Genomic DNA, 20,519 nt, shown 5'->3' with positions numbered 1-20,519 from the left:
ATGCATTTGTCAAAGACTGGGAATGCAAACTACATACGTATCGTAGCTTTTACGGACTTCATCCAGTGACATCCAGTCACTGGCCTTGCAGTAACTAAAGGGGGCTTACAAGAAAGATGGGGACATACTTTTTAGTAGGGCCTGTAGCAATAGGACATGAGGTAATGGCTTTAAATTAAAGGACGGCTGACCTAGATCAGATACTAGGAAGAAATTCTTTACTCTGTGTGTGGTGAGGCAGTGGAACAGGTTGCCCAGAGGAGCTGTGGATGCCCCATCCCTGGCAGCGCTCAAGGCCAGGCTGGACGGGGCTTTGAGCAACCTGGTCTAGTGGAAGGTGTCCCTGCCCATGGCTGGGGGGTTGGAACTACATGGTCTTTAAGGTCCCTTCCAACCCAAACCATTCTAAGTTTCTGTGACAAAAGTAATGTTTAGGACTTTGCCACCTCTGCCACCCTATCATGTAAACAAGCATCTTTTAGCTGAAGGTCTTACTTTAATGGGATGGGTAGATTTCATAGGTGATAGTTCCCATGCATGAAAAGTATGGTTATATTTTACATAACATCAAAACAACTTCATGAGACCCTTTCAGTACAGTTGTCATTACATTATGCTAACCTTACCTGCTCAAATGAAGTTTTCATTTTAAGAAACCCACTAGTCAAACTAGCACTCCAGTGGAAGAACCAAGGTGAACTGTATTCATGTTGACATGAAGTGTCACTATATCCCCAAAACAGCAGTAGTCCTTAAATAATCAAACTGCTAAAGAAATACCATTTGTGCCAAAGTACTTTAAATTCTTGTGAAAGTCTCCAGCATCTTGTTAGGAAGTGTTTGCCACACCAGCATTCTCTGTCACAGAGATTACCCTATTAGTGCTGCATTACTGTCAACATTAAAAGACAAAAAGGTCATAGGTGCAGGACCAACCAGAAGAAAACGTCCAGTTTGGAAACCTCTCCAGTAAGGCATAGAGTTGAGGTGACTTTTGATCTTCCCCAAAAAAGTAATGTGCTGCTACGGCAAGAGACACTATTCCATCAGAACGCTTTCCTGGGGCCTGAAAGTGAGAAAAGGGCAACAGAGTCTTTAGGAGTGTTTATGGCTTTTAAATATGAGATCAGTCCAGATGTACTTTTCCACAGACTTGGTATGTATCAGTTTGCTCTTGCCTGTACATCAAGAGGCTATGGAAAAGGTCCCAGGCGAGGCAAGATATCAAGACACCCCCCGCCTCTGAAATGGACATCATGACCATGCCAGCACTAATGAAAGTACAGGGACTTTCTGAGGGTATGTCCCTGGAAAACCCCTGACCTCTTATATGGGGACAGGTGGAGATGGTCAGGAATAAAGGCCTGGACGACCATTGCTGGAGACAGTATGGGTACACTACTTTCCTTGTATATGAGGGTTATTAGATAGAATTCATTAGATTAGGTTCTGAGCAACCTGATCTAAAGATGCCCCTGCTTATTGCAGGGGAGTTGGACTAGATGACCTTTCCAAGTCCCCTCCAACCTAAACTACTCTATGATCCTATGCAATAAACTTCATCCTGCAGGTCTTCGTCCTACATGTTAAAACACTTTCCCTCTTGAAATGTACCAATTTCATTACATGACAAGTCAGATTTTCATTGAACTTGCAACCAGGTATTTAAATCACAGTGCCTCTGACATGTTACATAGCTTGCACACGCTCTAACTTCAATGTTTGTATCTGGCAGTTTTGCTGACAAATCAAGACAGACTCCAACAGAGTATTTATACTGATCCTTCTGTTGTGATTCCTTAGCATGAAAAGCCTTTTCTCCCTAGCTCTGCCACTATCAGTCTTGCAAAGCTTATCACACTGCAGATTCCTGTCTGCCTTTATCAAGTACCCTCAGAAGATTATTTGGTTAAGTGTTTAGACTGCATGATCCAGGAGGAACAAGGGACTTTCCAAACTTTCAAAGGTTCTTGTACTATTTACTCAAAGAAAAAGACACTGTTAAAACTCTTTCAAAAATATGCAGCTCTGCAAAAAGTTTTTCACTGGCAAGTGCGTTGGCAGGGGTGGGGGGTGCGGGGTGGCAGATCATAAATCCCACTGGAACAGCAATACTGGAAGCCTTGCTTTCAACTGAAAATAATGTAAAAGAAAATTTAGTAAACAAAGCTTTTACAGCTCTCTTCAGCTTCAAGATAGGTAAGTTTCCCACCTTGCACTCCCTGTAATTTCCCAACACCAAGCAAACAAGACACATGAAAAGAAAACTACTCGCGACGGGAAAAAGAAGTCTGAAATAACAGTTAATGAAGATAAAACTTCAAGAACTATGAGATCCAAACATACAACTAAGACCATGGAGAGAAGTAAAAAAATTCTCCTTTTGGCTGTTTAGCAAGTTAGTGAACTAAGCATCAAAACCATATTTGAGCTGATATATAAAGTTGAAGGACAAATTAAAAGAGGGAAGCTACAATTAGGATCTATCAACAAAAGCAAAGCTTAAGGAAGTTGTTATGACATTTTTGACATAAGAATGCAGCAATGGGGACAACAGGGCAGACCACAGGATCATCAGGTTTCCAGCAGCATACTCACCGTCAGTTCTACCCAGAAGTGCCAGGGCATAGCCTGCAGCCCATGAGAGTAAAACACAAAGTAGTCTCCCCCTATGCTAGCAACCGGTGTACCATTCCCAAGAGACCAGGCAGACAGAGACGACCCTTCATGTGGCCGAACATACAACGACATGTGACTTGGACCTGCAGAGACAGGGATATATATCTATATGTACCAGCAAGTGGACGTACGGAATAGCCATCTGTTTTCCTATATTGTAGCATGTTACCTGTGTATTACTATTTGTGTCTTCCAAAACACGATGCAACTGTCTTCCGTATAGCAGAAACTGCAATTATTTCTAAGTGGTGAAATAAATGAGATTACGTAGGAGAAGGACAGAGCTATAAATTGGACTTCACGGAAGGACTTGCTATAAAAAGATCAAGGCTTACTCAAAATAGACAAGGTTATCAGTCCCCCAAATAACAACTGCAATACAACACCCACAGACTCTAGAGTTATGAAACTGAATTAATTCATGCTAATCCCACAAAGCTCACCATATTGGGAATGGCACTAGAACCTGCAGTACTATAGTAAAAATCTGCCTTATTATGGATATAAAAATAAACACAAATCACAAACCAGAAGCTTCAGTCACTCACCAGATACTTCAAAGCTTAACCTCACAGAATTCCAGGGCATCAGCTCCTTGGACAGAACTTTAAACTGAATGGGGCTTCTTGGGAAAATTTCTGGAGCAGGAAGATACCAGTTTTTCCTGTAACAAAAACAAACAAACATTAACTACTTGTCAGTGCAACACTCAGGGGTACTAAATATGAGAATCCCAGAAGTTTTTGGACAGCACACCTGACTGTGCTGTTACTAAACGAAATATTCAAGAGCTACTGATTCTAGCAGAAGGCAGGTAAAATTATCAGCTTATGGCCAGACAAATATTTAAAGGGTGCGTTAATAGAAAAATAGTCATCAGTGTGTTCACTCATTACTTCCATCTGCTTTAATGTACAAAACAATAAAATAAGTAAGAGTATCTGCATCTTCAAACTGGTACACTTCTGCTCACACAGTTCCTCGGGTATGAGAAACAGTCACAACAGCTAGTTTTCTCCTGTGGAGACCAGCTACTCTAGACTTCCTCTGCTGCGGTGAGGCAGGGGGAAGGAAAAGAAGAGACATACGTACTCCTCCTCTGAACTTCCCTTTAGAAGGCCCCCCGTTCACCTTATTTTCCAGGGGTGCTGACATCAATTTTCCACACATCAGCTTCTACAGCTCCTGCAACAGACCCAGCAATTTCTTGCACAGATTCTGGCAGAAGACACTCCACCTACGCAGAAGTTTAAGTGTCTTCTGAAGTGGCAGGATTATTTACCTTTAGACCAAGATTAGCCTTGTGTTTTCTTCCCTTACATAAGCCAGATTGCATAAATAACCAATATACTCTGGCCAGTTAAGTGCTCCAGTGAAGCGGTGTTCACACTAACCGGAACATGAAATGCACTGGCAGAATCCAGGGAAGGCCACAGAAAGGAGCTTTCTCCTCGCATGGAGTTCTGATGGTGTCATTGATTTCAGGTACATGGGGAGTTATGTGAAATATTCCATTATAATCAAACCCATTAATCCATATAGCAGAGTCACTTTTAACTATATTTCCATCTAGACCATGAAATCGTCTGCTCGTGTGCTAGAAGGAAGAAAAAAAAAAGATACACAGAAAGATGATGGAGCCTAAGCAGTTCACAAGAGTCAGAAGTGATTCTGAAATACCCTCCCATGTCAATCTTTAAGGTCAACTGTATTTTGAGTATGCATTGAACATGTATCTGAGTATTTATGGTATTTATGAATTATATAGAGAGAATTACTCAGGTAAGAGAAACATATCATAAAAACGCCTACATTCAGAACATGACTGTGCCTGTATTTGTTGATCTCCCATCACGTTCACTTTTTGAACTACCATTGCTTACTCAACTCTCTGACCTAAAACCCCCTAAAAAACCCTGCTCCTCTGACAGAGATAAACTGAACACAGAGGTTGAACAAGAGAAACACTAGCAATTCTTTCAAATCCAGGAAATATCATTAGAGCTTTTAAAGCAACCAAGAAAGGGAAGCTTACGTTTTGGGGGGCAGTGGTCTTTGAAAAAAACACACCCTCTTGCAAACAGACACAATATGATATGCAAGGCTTTTCTTACCTGTAGAAAGACTCGCTTAGGCTTTGGATTGGCCACATCGGAACTATAAGGGAAGAAGATTCCACTACAAACGAGAATCAGAGTGACTACACACACAGTAGTTAGAGTTATTAGTGTTGTTTTTGTACTTTTGACAAGGTAAATGAAGTTAATCTAGGGAATAAAAAGACAGCCTAGTTATAAAACTGCAACACTTCAGAAATAAGACACTATTTGTGTAACTCTAAGATCCAATTATGGAACTAAAAGTACACTTAAAAGATTCCATTGTAAGTACTACCTTTTACAAGACACTTCTTTGCAATCTCAGTATTTAAAACCAAAAGGAATTAAGTACACTTACAGAGCTTTTAAAAATTTCCCATTTTTTAAAAACGTCTGCCAACAAAAACCTAGAACCTTTGTAGCAAGGGCAGCAGAAAAAAAAAAGAAGCCCTGAGAATATTTTTGAAATGTAGTGTATGTATTGTTCAGCCACATATTATACTTCACCTAAAGTGAAAGCCTGTCCAAATTCCAGCATTAAACTGCTTATTTTACACCAATCTTTACTAGTTCAACATAAAGCAGATATGGTTTTGTAACCCCTGCTTCAATGACTTTTTTTGACAATACAAAGCATGGAAACTTTGACATGTTTCCTAGAAATTTCCTGTAATATTTATAATAATATCATTAACTTCAAGAATTAATTTAGAAAAACACTGATTCTGAACTCTACAGAAAGTTTAAAAGTTTCAAACAACATTTACAAATCTACTTACAAAGTAAGATGACAAAATCATAGTGATGACCACAATAAGTCCTGCCAATACCATATCTGGTAGAATTTCTGAACCACTTCGTCCCATAATAGGTGTAAACATTTCAAATACAGTCCAACTAAGATACATCATATACAGATAGGGAACAAACATTCCCAGCATATACATCATGACAAACTTCATTGTGGTGCCTACAGGGGACAGAAAGAACCAAAAGACAAAAAAAGTAAAAGCTTAAAAGGACATGGACAGCTTCACTAACATATGTATCTATATACTGCTGCAAGGCCAAATACACAATACAGGTCCTAATCCCTGACATGGACACGGAAAAGGGATCTCATTTTACATAGCCAATGCCAATATAACCCTTAAACACAACACAAAATTATTAGTGTATTAAAAAAAAAATTAAACAGGCGCTCTGTCCCAAACACTGTTTAAATATGACAGTATTTTTTACCAACCTTTACTGTTTATCCAAGTATGTAATTGCTTATTAATAACCCTACATAGTATTGTTCTTTTTAGACTGAGACACAGTATTTCAGTATTTTTTTTTTTAAGAGCTTCTCCATACTTTCAAACCATCTGTAGTTCAAGAACACTTTCTTGTTACAGAAATGCCACATGGTTACTTTGATTATTCAGGTTCACAGTTTGGGATTTCTTTTGCTTAAATAACAGAGTTGGGGCAGAGGTTTCAAAATACAACCTCCTCCCCTCAGAACTCTTACCTTTTTGGCTGAATTCTTTATGGATCATCAGCCTAGTGAGTAAAGGAAATGCTACCCATAATGTACAAATGAATGCTGAACAAAGGCCCATCTGAGTAATCACAGCCAATGCTATAGACCAAATCATCAATGAGGCATCAAAAAAAGTATCTCCCAGGTACTGTTCATTCATATTCTGTAACAAAAAAGCAAATACACTCATTACTGAGCATATTCCACATCTCACATCTCATGAGAACACACAGAAAAATCCTTATTTCTTGTGTATAATCGTTTTCCTTGGACAAAATCTTGACAAGCAGCATCTCACCATTCTCTTACCACTTAAGTTACCCATGATGTATCCTTTTTTTCTTAAATTTTTTAAATCTGCTCTGACAGATTAAAAAAAAGAGATTACATGGGCTGGGGCGGAGGAAGGATGGGAATGCACAAATGACAATACTAAGAAGTTGCAAGACTGATGTTTCAGGTACACAGGCAAAAAGGGCCTTTCTATAAAAAGCATTCGTATTTGCACTACATAGCTTTTTTATATGCTTCACTTATGCATGAACAAGTTATCTGTATCTCCTTGAGATTCTAAACCTGGTTTTGCACAGCAGCTGTTAATACTCTTATACAAGCACTGTTACTAGTGTACAAATACTATATGGGTGCCTTTATGTGTCATGCCATAGCTGTCACTTTAGAAGTCTGCTTTTTTAAATATATTACTTGTTTTGAAGAAGAGACATGCATGAGTCACATAATACCAGATAAACTTCCCTCTTTTTTGAAAGTGTAACCATCAAAAATGTGGCTTGGTTTTGTGAGTTTTTTGAAAAATTGTATGAGCAATGCTGCAGTGTTTGTAGTGCAAGATTCTTGACCGTGACTCCTGCTAGTAGCAAGAAGGACTGCTTGCATGAACAACGGCTATCAGAAAGTGCCTAGTTCAGTTTTGGGCTGACAAGAAACAAAAAGAAAAGGAGGGAGGGGAGAAACAAAACCTATTTCAAAACAAAAAGCTTAGTAATTCACAAGTTCTTGTGCCACTAACAGAAAACACTGAGGCACTGCCTGAGATTGTGAAGTAAGAGATTAGCTTCCAAAATTATTATGCAATGCTAAGTACAACATTAGTTACAGAGGCAGCTACTGAGGCAGCATAAACTGTATGGTGTACTGCAAGCTACAGCATGCAAGACAATTAAGAGACTCATGATATCAAGTTGGTTGATCTGCTGATAAAGACAACCAACAGGACAGAAGTAGATCCAGAGCCTGGAATAGCTGTACAGTTAGTGAAAGTACAAAAGTAGAAAATTATAACATCAGATCTGTTTTATGAATGGCTCATCTCTTCCACAAATGGACACCACCACATAACTGGTATATGTAAACAAATACATCTAACACTCCCCTTGCCTAAACAATTAAAAAAAACACTTGCAGATAATGGAACCTTCCATACAATCACATTTCAGTAAATTTTTAAAACTTCTTCAAATACTTGGATGAAGCTGGATTTGGCTGACAACTTTAGATTCCCTAAATTCTCTTGCCAAAAGCTTGTACAAATGGCTGAGAAGGTAAGTAACAGCAAGCTGAGTGACTAAATATTACTGCACCTAAAACCTAAACCTAGTAGCAGACTTCTGCCCTGGAAGTGTCAGATACCTCAAGGCCTTAATTGTTTTTAATACAAAACCATTAAACTATCATCTAAACATATGGGATTGTTATAAACTGTAATTATGACATAATAATGCAAGTTAAATCATGTTGGTTAGTCCGTAAGAAACAATTTAAGCAAAAAAAAAGGCAGACAGACAGTAATTGTGACAAATGACAGCAATGGAATGGTAACACACCAAATCCTCATCAAGCCTTTACCTATTGCAGAAAAGAACATGGGACTAACAAGAGCTCTGTTCCATCTCCAGTTGTGATCAAAACAACTATCAATCAGAATAATCACAGAGAGAAAGTGGCAACTCCAATTTTTACAACAGCTTCATTTAGAAAGTGCTGTACAGCAGATTACTATATTGGAAGAGGGCATGGCAGAATTATAGGATCTGACAGATGTAAGAAAAAAGCTTTCATATGAACCATATGAAAAAAATTGTATTATTTGCTTAAAAGGTTGTGAATACAAATGACATTACCAAAAGAACATGCATAATAGGACAGAATAAAACAGAGAGAACTAGAATTCCAAGTTACATAACAAAATGTAAATGACAAATTAGATCAAATAAAGATTAAAAATATTAAGAGATATAGAAGAGGCACCATACCAAAATAAGTTATTAAATTTAGGGAACCTGTTATACAAGTACATTCAGAGGCAAGAATCTGGCAAGATTTAAAGAACATTTGAGTATATATGTAGATTCTGCAAGTATCAACAGAACATTGAAACATATCAAAACCCCTAAGTTCTCCAGCTGTTGCTCTGCTCTCTTATTACTGAAGTGATGGCAGGAAGAGAAGTATTGGACACTGTATTCTACTAGGCTTTTTGCCTTGTTTTCTGAAGCAGCTCCTAAAGGTCATAAGCAAGGAGGAAGCTTTAAACCACGAAGCTTTTAACTCTCTGAATTTAGTAGAGCAAACCCTGTGCTTAGATGAAGCAGTTTTTACAGTGACAATTTCAATACTTCTGTCCAACACAGTAAACTTATTTTGTCTTTTTAATCAACTCAAAAATCCTATCTCCCACAGATCAAACACTACATTGCCCTTCAACATTAGCAACAAAGTCAAGTTTACCTTGTAGAAGAACTTCTTGGCTAGCGTGTGCACAAGAATGAGCTTAGCTGCAGCTGCCGTGCCATACAGAAACACAGAAACATAGAAATGGGTATACCAAGAAAGAGACCGTCCAATAACAGAGACAAATCCTGCCACTGTAAGGACTGTCACCAGTGTGCAGACCCAACTTATCAGTGTTAAGCTGAATGCAGTGAAGAATTTCTTCAGGTTAGGAATAGCTATGAAGGAGAAAAAAACAGAAGTTTCATTCAATGGTCATGTATTGAACTGCAGGCTATCAAGACTGTACAATCGCTTTAATGACCAAAACAGAACTGCACAAGGAAAGAAGAAAGCGTGCCCTGGGCACTTGGTCTCTTCTCCCAAGTAACAAGGTAAGAGGAAATGGCCTCAAGTTACGCCAGGGGAGGTTTAGATGGGGTATAGGAAAAATTTCTTCACCGAAAGGGTTGTCAAGCATTGGAACAGGCTGCCCAGGGAGGTGGTTGAGTCACCGTCCCTGGAGGTATTTAAAAGATGTGTAGACATGATTCTTAGGGACACGGTTTAGTGGTGGACTTGGCAGTGCTAGGTTAACAGTTGGATTCTGTCATCTTAAGGGACTTTTCCAACCTAAACGATTCTATGATTTCTTAACAGCATGGTCTAAATCACTTAGCCTATTTCTTTGCAAATCTTTTTGCAGTCTTCCCCACTGCAAGATTTATTCCCAAAGTACTAGCATATTTTGTAGATTACCATGATCCTAATAGTAAAAATTTCCCTAGGGAACCAGCAGAGCCCCTCTATCACCTATAAAGTCTAAAAAAAAAAAAAAAAAAAGAAAAGAAAAAGGAGTTGTTTTTCCTAAATTTTCTTTTACTCCAGAAATGATTGCTGGATTCTGGGGGTTCAGGGACCATGTTTTGTTTTTTTTTTTTTTAAAACAGGCATGTTCTTACACATACATGGAAAGGTCTAACTAGAAAATTTAAGTTGTTTTACACCCTTTATTAAGCTTTGTTTCCCCATCTGTTGTTTTCTTATTTGCTCTTGCCTATGAACAGGTGCTAAAGAAACATGATTCCAAAGCCTGACCAGTGTTAACAGAACAAAGTTTATACAGATACTACGCAATTTTTTTTTCATTTTCAGACCTTTAAAAGATTTAATTCTAATCTTCATGAAAGGATAAGAGACACTATCATGATTCACAAATGCTAGACATCTAGGCCTATCATAGCCCTTCTTCATCATAATTAATCACAGTTGAGAGATTTAAACACAAAGCAACTCCTAGGGCATGCTGCACAACTAAATTTTATTTCTGAGGTTTATCTTAACAGAGGCCTTAATTGCCTGAACACTTCCTTCATCTACTGATTGCTATTCACTAAAGAGTAAGGTGATATAATTTTTTTTATGTATATATATATATATTTTAAGACCTAGACTTACCTCTGGTTTTGGGTTGTAATACTTTTTTGCTTAAATAAAGAAAAGCAATTGCTGCTGTAACATTGTTCATGATGGTGCCAACACGAGCAGGATAAGCCAGGACAAATAAACCAAGTACATCAAAGAACACAACATTCCCATGTCGATAGTCAAAAGATTTCGCCAACCTGTCTGATGTTGCTAGGTATTTTAGGACAGCTAGAATATTGTCACCTATTGAAAAAGCAGATAAAGAACATAACTGTATCAGGGTTCACGAATTAGTACACAGCATTTTTTTAAATATAAACATTCTTAAAAATAAAACTGTATTGAAATATCCTCAAAGACATGAATATACAACTGATTATTCCAAATAGCTATAGGATGGTACACACAGCATAGTATTTTCTATACAGCTGTCACTAAAATAAGTATACTTGATAAGCTTCATGTATTTAAATACTGTTCAATGAAGGCAGTAGCCATGCTTTCAGCCCATAAGCCCTTCATGTCTGACACTGAAGCACTGGACTTCAAGGCTTACCCATAAAGGAGTTTATAATTTCCTAATCTTCCTCCTCTTCTCCTTGCCACTAGCAACCCCTCTATGTTTCAATGACTGTTAACTACCTGCCTTTCTTTCCCTAGATGACTGTAAGGTAGGAGACAAGAAGGCTATTTTCCTTTGTAGCCTAGGGGTACCAACCATTTCCTTTCCCACAGTACAGCCAAAACACATGTAATCAAATGAGAACAACTGTTCTCAATTTCATTTTGCTTTTACTTTACCTGTAAAAGTGCTAATTGGCTGAAAAGTTTGTCTCTTTTTTTCCCCAGCTGTTATATGTTATAGCAAAAGATGTTCCACATAACCACCATGACCAGTAAAACCATCTTTCCGACAGGAATTTGGAAGTGTTATTTTCCATCTTGCCACTGCATTGGCACAAAAAGTGTTTAAAACTCTTATTCATGGTGGTCATCTAAGCTGGCTTCTGTATAAGCTTGAAGAGGAAAATGGTCAAAATCCTGGAGGCATTTAGGATTATGTTAGGTTTTCCTGGGAAACTAGAAGCCTTAATCCAATTTTCTTTACTGCAGTCTGTCAAATACTCTGCTTTGAGCACAACCTGCCAGTAGAAAATAAATCCTGTTTATCTGTAGTCTGTGTGCTATGTTTGTAAGTTTGACAGATTCATTCTAAAGAAAAACCTCTGCTCGCAGATCAGTCTCTCTGCTACCAACTTAACCATAAGCTTCCCATGAACATTAATGAATAAGGGGACTTACTGAGAGAAAAGGAATGCAGAACACTGAACAATGAGGTATCAGTGGCTAGATTATAACCTTAACTAGATTCCACCATTACCTTCAAATCAACTTCATTGGATGCTAATGAAGTTTATCCTCCCAAGTTGACCAAACATATTTCCTTCATATTTTAAAGACATGCATTCAGTTCATGCTTTGTTCTTTAAAACACATAATAAAATTTATTAATTTATTGTGATAGTAGTCTTACAGCAGAATGAAAAAGCAGCTACAACACAACTCTCTAGTAAATTACCATATTCTTGAAATACAAACCTGCCCTCTGAATGGAATCGGTTACAATTCTGTCTGATGTGTCATATTCTGTGTGATAAATGTAGCCATTTTCAATAAAAGCCAAATCTATTCCTACATAGAAAGAAAAAACATATTTGAAATTACGTAAATGTAAAGCCTCAAAACAAACGTGAAAGTTTTCACGCAAAACATTGCTCTACTTTGTAGTGTACTCACTGTTTTTAAAGATTATGATAATAGCCTGCCTTGTAGAAGGAAGACCGAGATTGCACGTGTATTTAAAGAAAGGACACTTTTAACATTTTTAAAATATCTATCCTTTCCATTTCCATCCAATCCATCCTATCGATTTGCTTGACATCTGTACACAAACTGATCTCTACTGGAGCAACATGAAAATTCCTAATCAACCCAGCTTCAGAAAAGATGAACAAGGTGCTTTCTAAACATTTACTAGTAAAACATCAATAGAGATCCATGATGAAAAGCAGCACTGTGGAACTATAGAAACACCCTCTTAAAATACCTGGTGTGTTCTCTTTACTTCTAATTTGTAAACAGCTTTTCAAACAGCCAGTCCAAAAACTCTTAAAAGTCCAAATAATTTGTAAAAAATAAACAAAGCATTATAGAAAATGAAGTTTTCTGCAAGATTAATTATACATCCATTGTATCCTAAACACAGGCCCCTCAGCCGCATATCCAAAATGCTGCTGTCTGCAATCTGAATCCTCACAAGTTTCCAGGCATTTTACAAATCAGGCCTAAATTCTACCAGCAAACAAAGAGGAACAGACAAGTTCTTTAGCTCAACTATTCTATTTCTGTTTGCTTAGCAAAAACTGAGGTCTGTGAGAATTCATTTACCATTTATGATCCAGGTGAGATTCTCAACAAATAATGAACACATTTTACATCAGCTACTTTATTTTTCATGCTAGAAGCTTACTTTGGAACAGTTCTGTTCTAAGAATCAATTCAGAAATATCACTTCTCTTGAAAGTGAGTCCAGTGACAACCTGTGCCAGACAGCAAGGATTTTACAGAAGTTTACATTTCTTTGAATTGTGTTTTCATTGTGTGTTCCATGGTTTTATCCCACTGGTCATTCTCCGCAGAATTATAAACAGATTAGCAAAACCAAAACCTGCTGTCCTGTGCTTGATTGTGATGAAAGAAAAAATAAAAGGTAATGAAAACGCATTGATTACTAAGTCACTATCTTTAAAAAGGATTATTTTGGTTTATCTATTAGGTACAGACATTTAATTCCTGCAATTTATTAGCAACATTACCAAAATGTTTCAAACCAGAGTATTTAATATTGTACTGTTAATTCCTTGAGTGTTTTCATGGCTTGCAGGAAACTTTTCCACCATGTTTTTTCCTCCTGGAAAACAGCAGTCTCCAAAAAACATCTATAACAACCTACAGGACAAGCCAAGTCTAAAGGTTCTTGCCTTAGAAAAAAAAGCGGGCAAATCTGCTCTCAAACTGAAAGACAAATAAAACATGAGTACCTTCACATACTGAACCGCAAAATAGTCTCCTCGTTATAAACTTAAAATAAATGGTTGCATGATGCACATTGACATGTCTTCTGATAATATACCTGGAACATTGCCAAAGTCCCTGTAGATACGGAAGTCTGTGTCTGCCGGAATAATACCGCTCTGAAATATTTCCTGTGCCACCACAGAGGCAAAGGGATGTTTGGCTGCAACTACATATGCTTGTACCAGCCAAGGATTCTCAGGTCCTAATAAAGATGAGCAGAAAGTTCACAATTACTTTTTGAACTTCAGTTAAGACATGTATCTTTACGGTAACAAATAATGCAAAGGAACTCAATAGAGTTTTAATGCTGTTGCCCCACAGGGTATATTCTAAGTGCATCTGTGTTGGCTGCATGACTCATACTTGAGAGAAAGAATTAGCTGCACTTGGGGGGGGGGAAAAAAACACTGATGTGTTGAGTGTTCAGCGAAGAGTAGGTAAGTCATTTCCCAAAACAAGATCCAGCACTAATGAAGAAGTCACAACCTTTAGTAAAGTTTCCAATTTATCATCTACGTATCATACCTCCAAACTGCTGTTTACAAAAAAAAGTCTCTCCATTAAAGCATTCAATTAAGCACTTCCAGCAGAAGGAAGTCCGCAGTCAGCTAGAATGGAGCAGAACTATAACTGTATCCTACAAAACACACAAGTTTTCCTGCTTCCTGAGCAGCAGCTGGAGTTTTAATGCCAACATCTCCCTGCAGACATTTTGCAAGAACTGCTGTGAAAATTAAATAAAGCACATGACAGTATTGGTATGCAAGACATAAAAGAGACCCAAATCTGGTTTCCTCCTTATTACCTTGATGTAAAAGGTAAATACAACATCTGTAATTCTGTTCTACATAGGCTTCCCCCTATGAGGCAACTTCTGTGGCAGTGCTTTAGCCTACGTGTATCTAAAGATGGAGGGGAACTTTTATGCACAGAGTTGGGAAAAAGGCACAGAGGTTCTCCTGTCTTTTGCTTATGTATCACTTTCAACATTCCTGCAAGTCTACATTGTTTATTATCAAATTATCATAGTATAGAAACTGGACACAATGCAAGCTCATACCTGTTTGAAAAACAAGTTCTTTTCCTCCTACACCTGCTGCCTCCAGGTTAATAAAAGCTCTAATTGACTTGGCCCACTCATGTTGTGTAATGAAGCCATGACTAGCCTTGAGGGGAAAACAAAAACAAACAAAAAAAAATAGGTCAAATATCTTCCAGACCAGCCTAAACGTTATTTTCCACCATGTATGACCGTAAATGAAGACTGGACAAGGCAGCCAGATCACTTACAACACTAACAGATGCAGAAAACCCAAGTCTTCTAATTAAACTAATATGAACAACATTCTTAATCTATGTATATTTTTCCCTTTGAAATCAAATACATTTTCCTCAGAATGTTAAAGACTGGCATTTAACTAGTATTTCAACAGATTAAATACTAGAGTAATATCTAGAGTTACTCCTCTGTCAGTTTTGATACACAGCTTTGATGGGTATTTTATAATTCTGGCATATTCTTACCTGCAAAATGTTTTCTTCTGCACCATTAAATAAGAATATGACAGCATGCTGCAGGGACTCTGATGATTTTGAAAGCGTGTTAAGTATTTCAAGCATCACTGCGCAGCTAACAGCATCATCACTGGCACCTTAAAATAATCAGCAGAATGGCACGGCTTACAACAAACATGCAGAATTGCAATAAAGACCAGAAAAGTAAAAAGCTTTATGCTATCTCAGTCACCTAATCTAACCGAGGTACAATTACGTCAAGCTGTAGTGTATTTTTTACTACTGCTTGTACCCTGCGTCTACACTAGTTAAAAGCAACAGCAGAAAGAAAAATAATGTTCCAAAGCTGAGCAAGTGAAATAATAGATACCAGATCCAATACTGCTGTTCAAGAAAAGTACACTAACCAGGTTACTAAGCAAGTAAAGTAATCATTATCTATTTTTCTAATAACAATACAAATAAACAAGGACATAATTTTTACTTCTGGCATACTCAAATTTTAAAAAATAAACATTCTCACACAAGTCATCCTAAAGCATCCTACACTTGTAACATATTCAGTTAAGAGGACAAAATTTCAAAGTAACATAAAGCCAAGATTGCAAAATAAAGCAAAGGAAACACCAGAATTCACACCTTGAAAACATTTTTTAAATGACAGTACACATTATAATACATATTTTCATGACAAGATGCTTTCCATCACCCTTCTTTCTGTGCAGAAAACCTCAGTTGCCGAGAGCTCAGTAGCCTGTTCTCTTTGAGTTCCTCATCCAACACTATTCTGCCCGTGCTCCGAGTTCCTCACACCCCCTCCCACACCTTGCCATTTTTTTAGCTTGATTAAGTGCCTATCTTTTAGCCAAGGTCTACCATTGCCTCATTTCTCTCACTTTGGTGCCAGCCATAGCATGTCCCTACCCCACTCTCATCTATAAAACAGGAGCAAACGGAGATTTAACTCATTCTTTCAAGCCTGCATTGCACATATGATGCCCACATGCACTGACATGCACACACATGTCAGTGTGGTCAGGCGTCAACATGCTGTTAGGGCAGACTCATTAGCTGCTAAACTGTTTAATTTACACATTCAAAAATAAAAGAGAAAAAACCAAAGCAGCTCTTCCAAAGCTTGTTACTTGGCAAAATTTAGATATATCTGCCCCTTTCATGAAAAGGGCATGTTCCTGATCCAAACACGTCTCAGTCTAAATTTCAGCCTTAGTTTATTGTATGGAAGTATTTTAGAATAAATAAATAAAACCAAAATGTTTCCAATCCACTGTTCTCTAACCTGTTTCTCACAAATGAATGCCTTGTTCTGCCAAAAGCTTTCCAAAAGCCCCCCCCAAATACCCAATTTAAAGCCCTGATTATATTGCTATCTGAATTTACCAGTAGTTTACTCTTAGCCACACGAGTTCTTTTATCTAACTTATGCTGTGTTGAAAACTCGGCAGAGAAGTGATCATAATTTTCAATGAGATTAATCACTTATCTGCCTTGCTGTAAAGCTAAGAAATTGAAAGTTATTCATTTCAACAGACAGACAGATTTACATCTGACTAAAGCAGCCGTGAAACCATATACTAATGACAGAAGCTCACAGTGAAAGTACCATCCTCAAACACTTCATATACAGCAAAACTGACAGGAGGTTAAAACAGATTTTATGGCAAGTATCAGTAACGTAGCTGATGATGTCATTCCCTTACATCTGCAATGGTAATTTCAAGGATGTTTCTGCTTCAAGTTTATTGGAGAAGAATCAAATAGGCCATACAAACTGGAAATTAGTACCATTAGAACAAGAGACATGTTTTAGGAATGTAGTTTATGTTCTTTCTTCACAAGGAACTCGAGCTTTCTAACTAAGCATTGATGTTCTAATGGCTCAGTGAGTTTTGCTTTACTGATTTTGTATACGTAAGCATCAATAGCAGGTCATGTTTTATCATCTGACTTTCAAATACATTACTTATTGAGCACTGAGTCCTGCCGATTCCAGTTAAATAACAATTTTTGGAATGAAAAAAAGCTGTAAGCAAGTACCTTACAGAAATACAAGAGAACAGAAAACAAAAGGTTCTTCTTTAGCTGATGTGTAAGTTTCACACTAAGACAATGAAAGACAGCAGTTCCTGACTGTTGTGGTAAAGGGCTAGGCTGCTTTGTGATTACAGGCAAGCATACAGGCTGATTTCTAGCTCCTCCATAGATTTCTGTATAATTCTATACAAATCACTAATATTCCTGGCACCACTGTGCAAGGCGGGTGAAGTATTTTGCTGTCTGAATGAGTGTAAAGAAAGTAATCGTTGCAGATGTAACGGACCCACAATTTACACAGGCATCAATCTAAAGACAGTTCTCAATAATGATTGTATTATGCTTGCAAACTATTCTTTCTGAGTCTAGGCAGCCATATTTAGACTATATATACAGTAATTAGCATCTCTGCACTTCCTAAATAACAGATCATGTGTAATAATCATGCAGTTATTAAGCTTAATTTGGAAACTCAATCTTGCATACATATGATTGAGAAATTCTGCATCCTATTTGTTCCCAGAAAAAAGGCACAAGGAGTACCGCAAGTGCTTTGTTTCTCTAGCTAATACTCAACTGTTTTCTCAATAATAAAAGACTATTTGCATGTGCTAAAGAACAGAATGTTTACCTTCAGAAATAAAATACCGTGTGGGGTGTAAATGAAGAAAATTCGGTAAAAGCTGTGCTGTTGGTGAGTGAAACCTGTAGTTATTTTTCAACAGCAGTAACAGGCACACACCTGTGGCTGAGTGTTGTAACAAATGTTTTCATGTGGTTTTCAGTTCCCTACCTTCCCTGCACTGTTAAAACCATGTATTTACACAGCTGTTTACACCACTGCTGCAATTATTATTTAACATGATCAGACTTATAAAAATGGAGAGGGACAAGAGTAAAAGAATACGCAACAGTGACAGTGAAAGTAGCAGTGAGAGAATGTACATGCTACCAAGGCAACAGTACCCCTTAAGGCAACAGTACCCCTTAATCTTTGATCGGAAGAGTTTCTTAAGAGAGCTCTGAATGCAGAAAGAAAACAAAGATTTGGCATAGCTTAAGGATTTCACACTAGAAACATAAAGCAGGACACCAGAAGAAAAACACAGGCTAGTTAGTGAGGGTGGGAACAGTTTCTGGCACAAAGCATCTTGTGAAAGGAAAACCAGAATTAAATCAGTACAAAAGTATGGAAAGACCTGAATGACACGTGGAAGCAGCACATGAACTACGTGCGTAAGCAGTGAATTATAAGAAAGGAAGACATAACCAAGCTTTCTAGAATTCTAAATGTAGTATCCGTAATTTGCTGCCTACCAGAAAGTGAGGGTGAAATCCTGACTTTTGGAGGAGCAACTTGTCACTCTAAATACTGGATCTTACTGAAATCAAGCAGATTAGCTGGCACATGCAGTATTCTAGCATGTGGGTATAAGGCTATTTGGTATAACAAGACAGCAAGCCAAGTTCTGTGGCTCACCTAATACACAGAAACGCAGAACGAACATGTGGACCTACCCGGGGTATTTGGTACGGAATCAAAGTGACAATTGGATAACACTGCATGCTCGGCTCCGTTTCGGGGTTCCAGCTTCACTACAACATTGGTTATGTTTGCATAGTAACTAGTAAAGCCTCCTAAAAAGTCAATGCTGAAAGAGCCTGTAGGCCTCTGTATGTCTACAGATATCTTGTGAGCATCTGTGCTTTCTCTTTCTATGGCCCTAATTTGTTCTAAGAGGTAGTTAACTGTAAGAACTTCATTTTCTGGACTTCCAACTGTTCTGGGCCCAATTGCTGTTATGTTGTCAAGATATCCCCTGTAAGAGATAAATTACACATTCAGCATCAACACATTCAACATTTAGTATGCAACTTAACTACAACTATAATACTGTTGTACATTGTTCTATTTCAAAACTCGTAGTAAGTGGAAGAGACTAAAGCCAATTAGACAGTAACTGCAGTCAAGATGGCAAGGACCACCATGGTAATGGGCATACAGTACTGATCCTCACTCCGTGCTCCTCAGGCTATCCATCACAACATTAAACCAAACCACTGGTTTTCTGGTTCGAGCACACCATCCCAAAAAATAAACAAAAGGCTGAATGGAGAAGCTGAACATTTCCTCTTCAGCAACGTTCTGCATAAGCATACGTGCTCCTCCCTGAACGAGCGCACCGTCAATAAGATCTACACCGCTGAAAATCTGCAAAGAAAACCCTTTTCCAGGCGCTAAGACCTTTGTAAGACTACGAGAATTACTACGGAGGATGCGCTGTTTGACCAGCCCAAAGCAGCACCTTTACGGGGCGGCCGGCAGGAGCGCGGGGGCCCTTACGCACCGTCACCCCATTTCTGGGAGCCCGAGCGAGCCCCGAGCTCCTGCCGGGGCACGGCGCGACTCGCGCTCCGCCAGCGACCGCGACCCAGCGACCGCCCGACGGCAGAGGGCCCCGACGGCCGCCAGCCGGGGCTGCCCGGGCGTCTGCCGAGCGGGGGTCGCCCCGAGCGGGGCCCCCGCGCCAAGCACAGGGCAGCGGCAGCCACCGCCGCCCGCGGGGTGATGCCGGGCGGACTCTGCCCCGCGGCCGGCCTGACACGGGAAGGCTCCGCGGCCCCGCCCGCTCGCCGTACCTGGCGCGGAGGGCGCTGAAGTCGCGGGGCCCAGCGGCGGGCGGCTGGCTCAGCAGCTGCCGGTGCGAGACGTGCGCCAGCGCCCGCAGCCCCAGCAGGAACAGCAGCACCAGCGGCGCCCCCCGTCCCTCGGGCAGCGGCCGCGGCGGTGGCCCGGCCCGCTTCTTCCTGCCCACGTAGTCGTCGCTGTCCTCCCGCGGCGGCGGGTGGCGGCGGTCGCGGTGGCCGCCGGTGGCGCGGAGCCGCCACACCGTCGCCGCCGCGCTCCGCTCCATGGGCCCCTCGCCTCGCCTCGCCTCGCTGCCGGCGCCGGCTCCGCCGCGCAGACGCGCGATACGGGCACCGACGAGGGTCAAAAAGCGCCCGCCCCTCTGCGCCGCCGGGCTCGGCGCGCGGGGTGGGGGCGGGGCCAGGCCTGTCACGGGGCGGGGTCTCGTCGCCGCCCGCCCGCCCGCGCCTCGTGCTGGCCCGAGAGGGGTGGGCAGCGCGCGTCGCCCGCAAAGGCGGACCGCGCTGGGTGTGGCCGCGGCTTTTTTGGGTTTTTTTAATACCGAAACGCGAAGGAAAGCGCGCAGGAGTAACCGTGGTGGCGGGGGGCGGCGGTGAAGAGTGCCACAAAGCCACCACACCAGGGACAACGGGGGGTGACGCCCCGTACACACGCAGTCCCGGCACTAGCGGAGCTCTGCGCCCCCGGGCCCGTCCGT

The 20,519-nt window shown here is 39.9% G+C and overlaps 1 protein-coding gene across 1 annotated transcript; it reads right to left on the bottom strand.

Annotated features, from left to right (window-relative positions):
* Nucleotides 1-321: 321 nt before the first annotated feature.
* Nucleotides 322-20,108, bottom strand: ERMP1 (endoplasmic reticulum metallopeptidase 1). The gene is made up of 15 exons (XM_037374134.1): nucleotides 19,813-20,108; nucleotides 18,691-18,992; nucleotides 15,127-15,254; nucleotides 14,663-14,768; nucleotides 13,658-13,804; nucleotides 12,064-12,156; nucleotides 10,495-10,707; nucleotides 9,055-9,275; nucleotides 6,295-6,469; nucleotides 5,558-5,748; nucleotides 4,794-4,946; nucleotides 4,074-4,276; nucleotides 3,228-3,343; nucleotides 2,599-2,762; nucleotides 322-1,066 (listed from the first exon to the last, which is right to left on the bottom strand). The coding sequence occupies exons 1-15, from the start codon at nucleotides 20,085-20,087 to the stop codon at nucleotides 902-904; spliced, it is 2,652 nt and encodes an 883-aa protein (XP_037230031.1). The 5' UTR covers nucleotides 20,088-20,108; the 3' UTR covers nucleotides 322-901.
* Nucleotides 20,109-20,519: the final 411 nt, after the last annotated feature.

This window comes from Falco rusticolus, chromosome Z, assembly GCF_015220075.1.
Source record: "Falco rusticolus isolate bFalRus1 chromosome Z, bFalRus1.pri, whole genome shotgun sequence".
In the NCBI taxonomy this organism is placed as follows: domain Eukaryota; kingdom Metazoa; phylum Chordata; class Aves; order Falconiformes; family Falconidae; genus Falco; species Falco rusticolus.
This window is presented reverse-complemented; position numbering and strand designations above follow the sequence as displayed.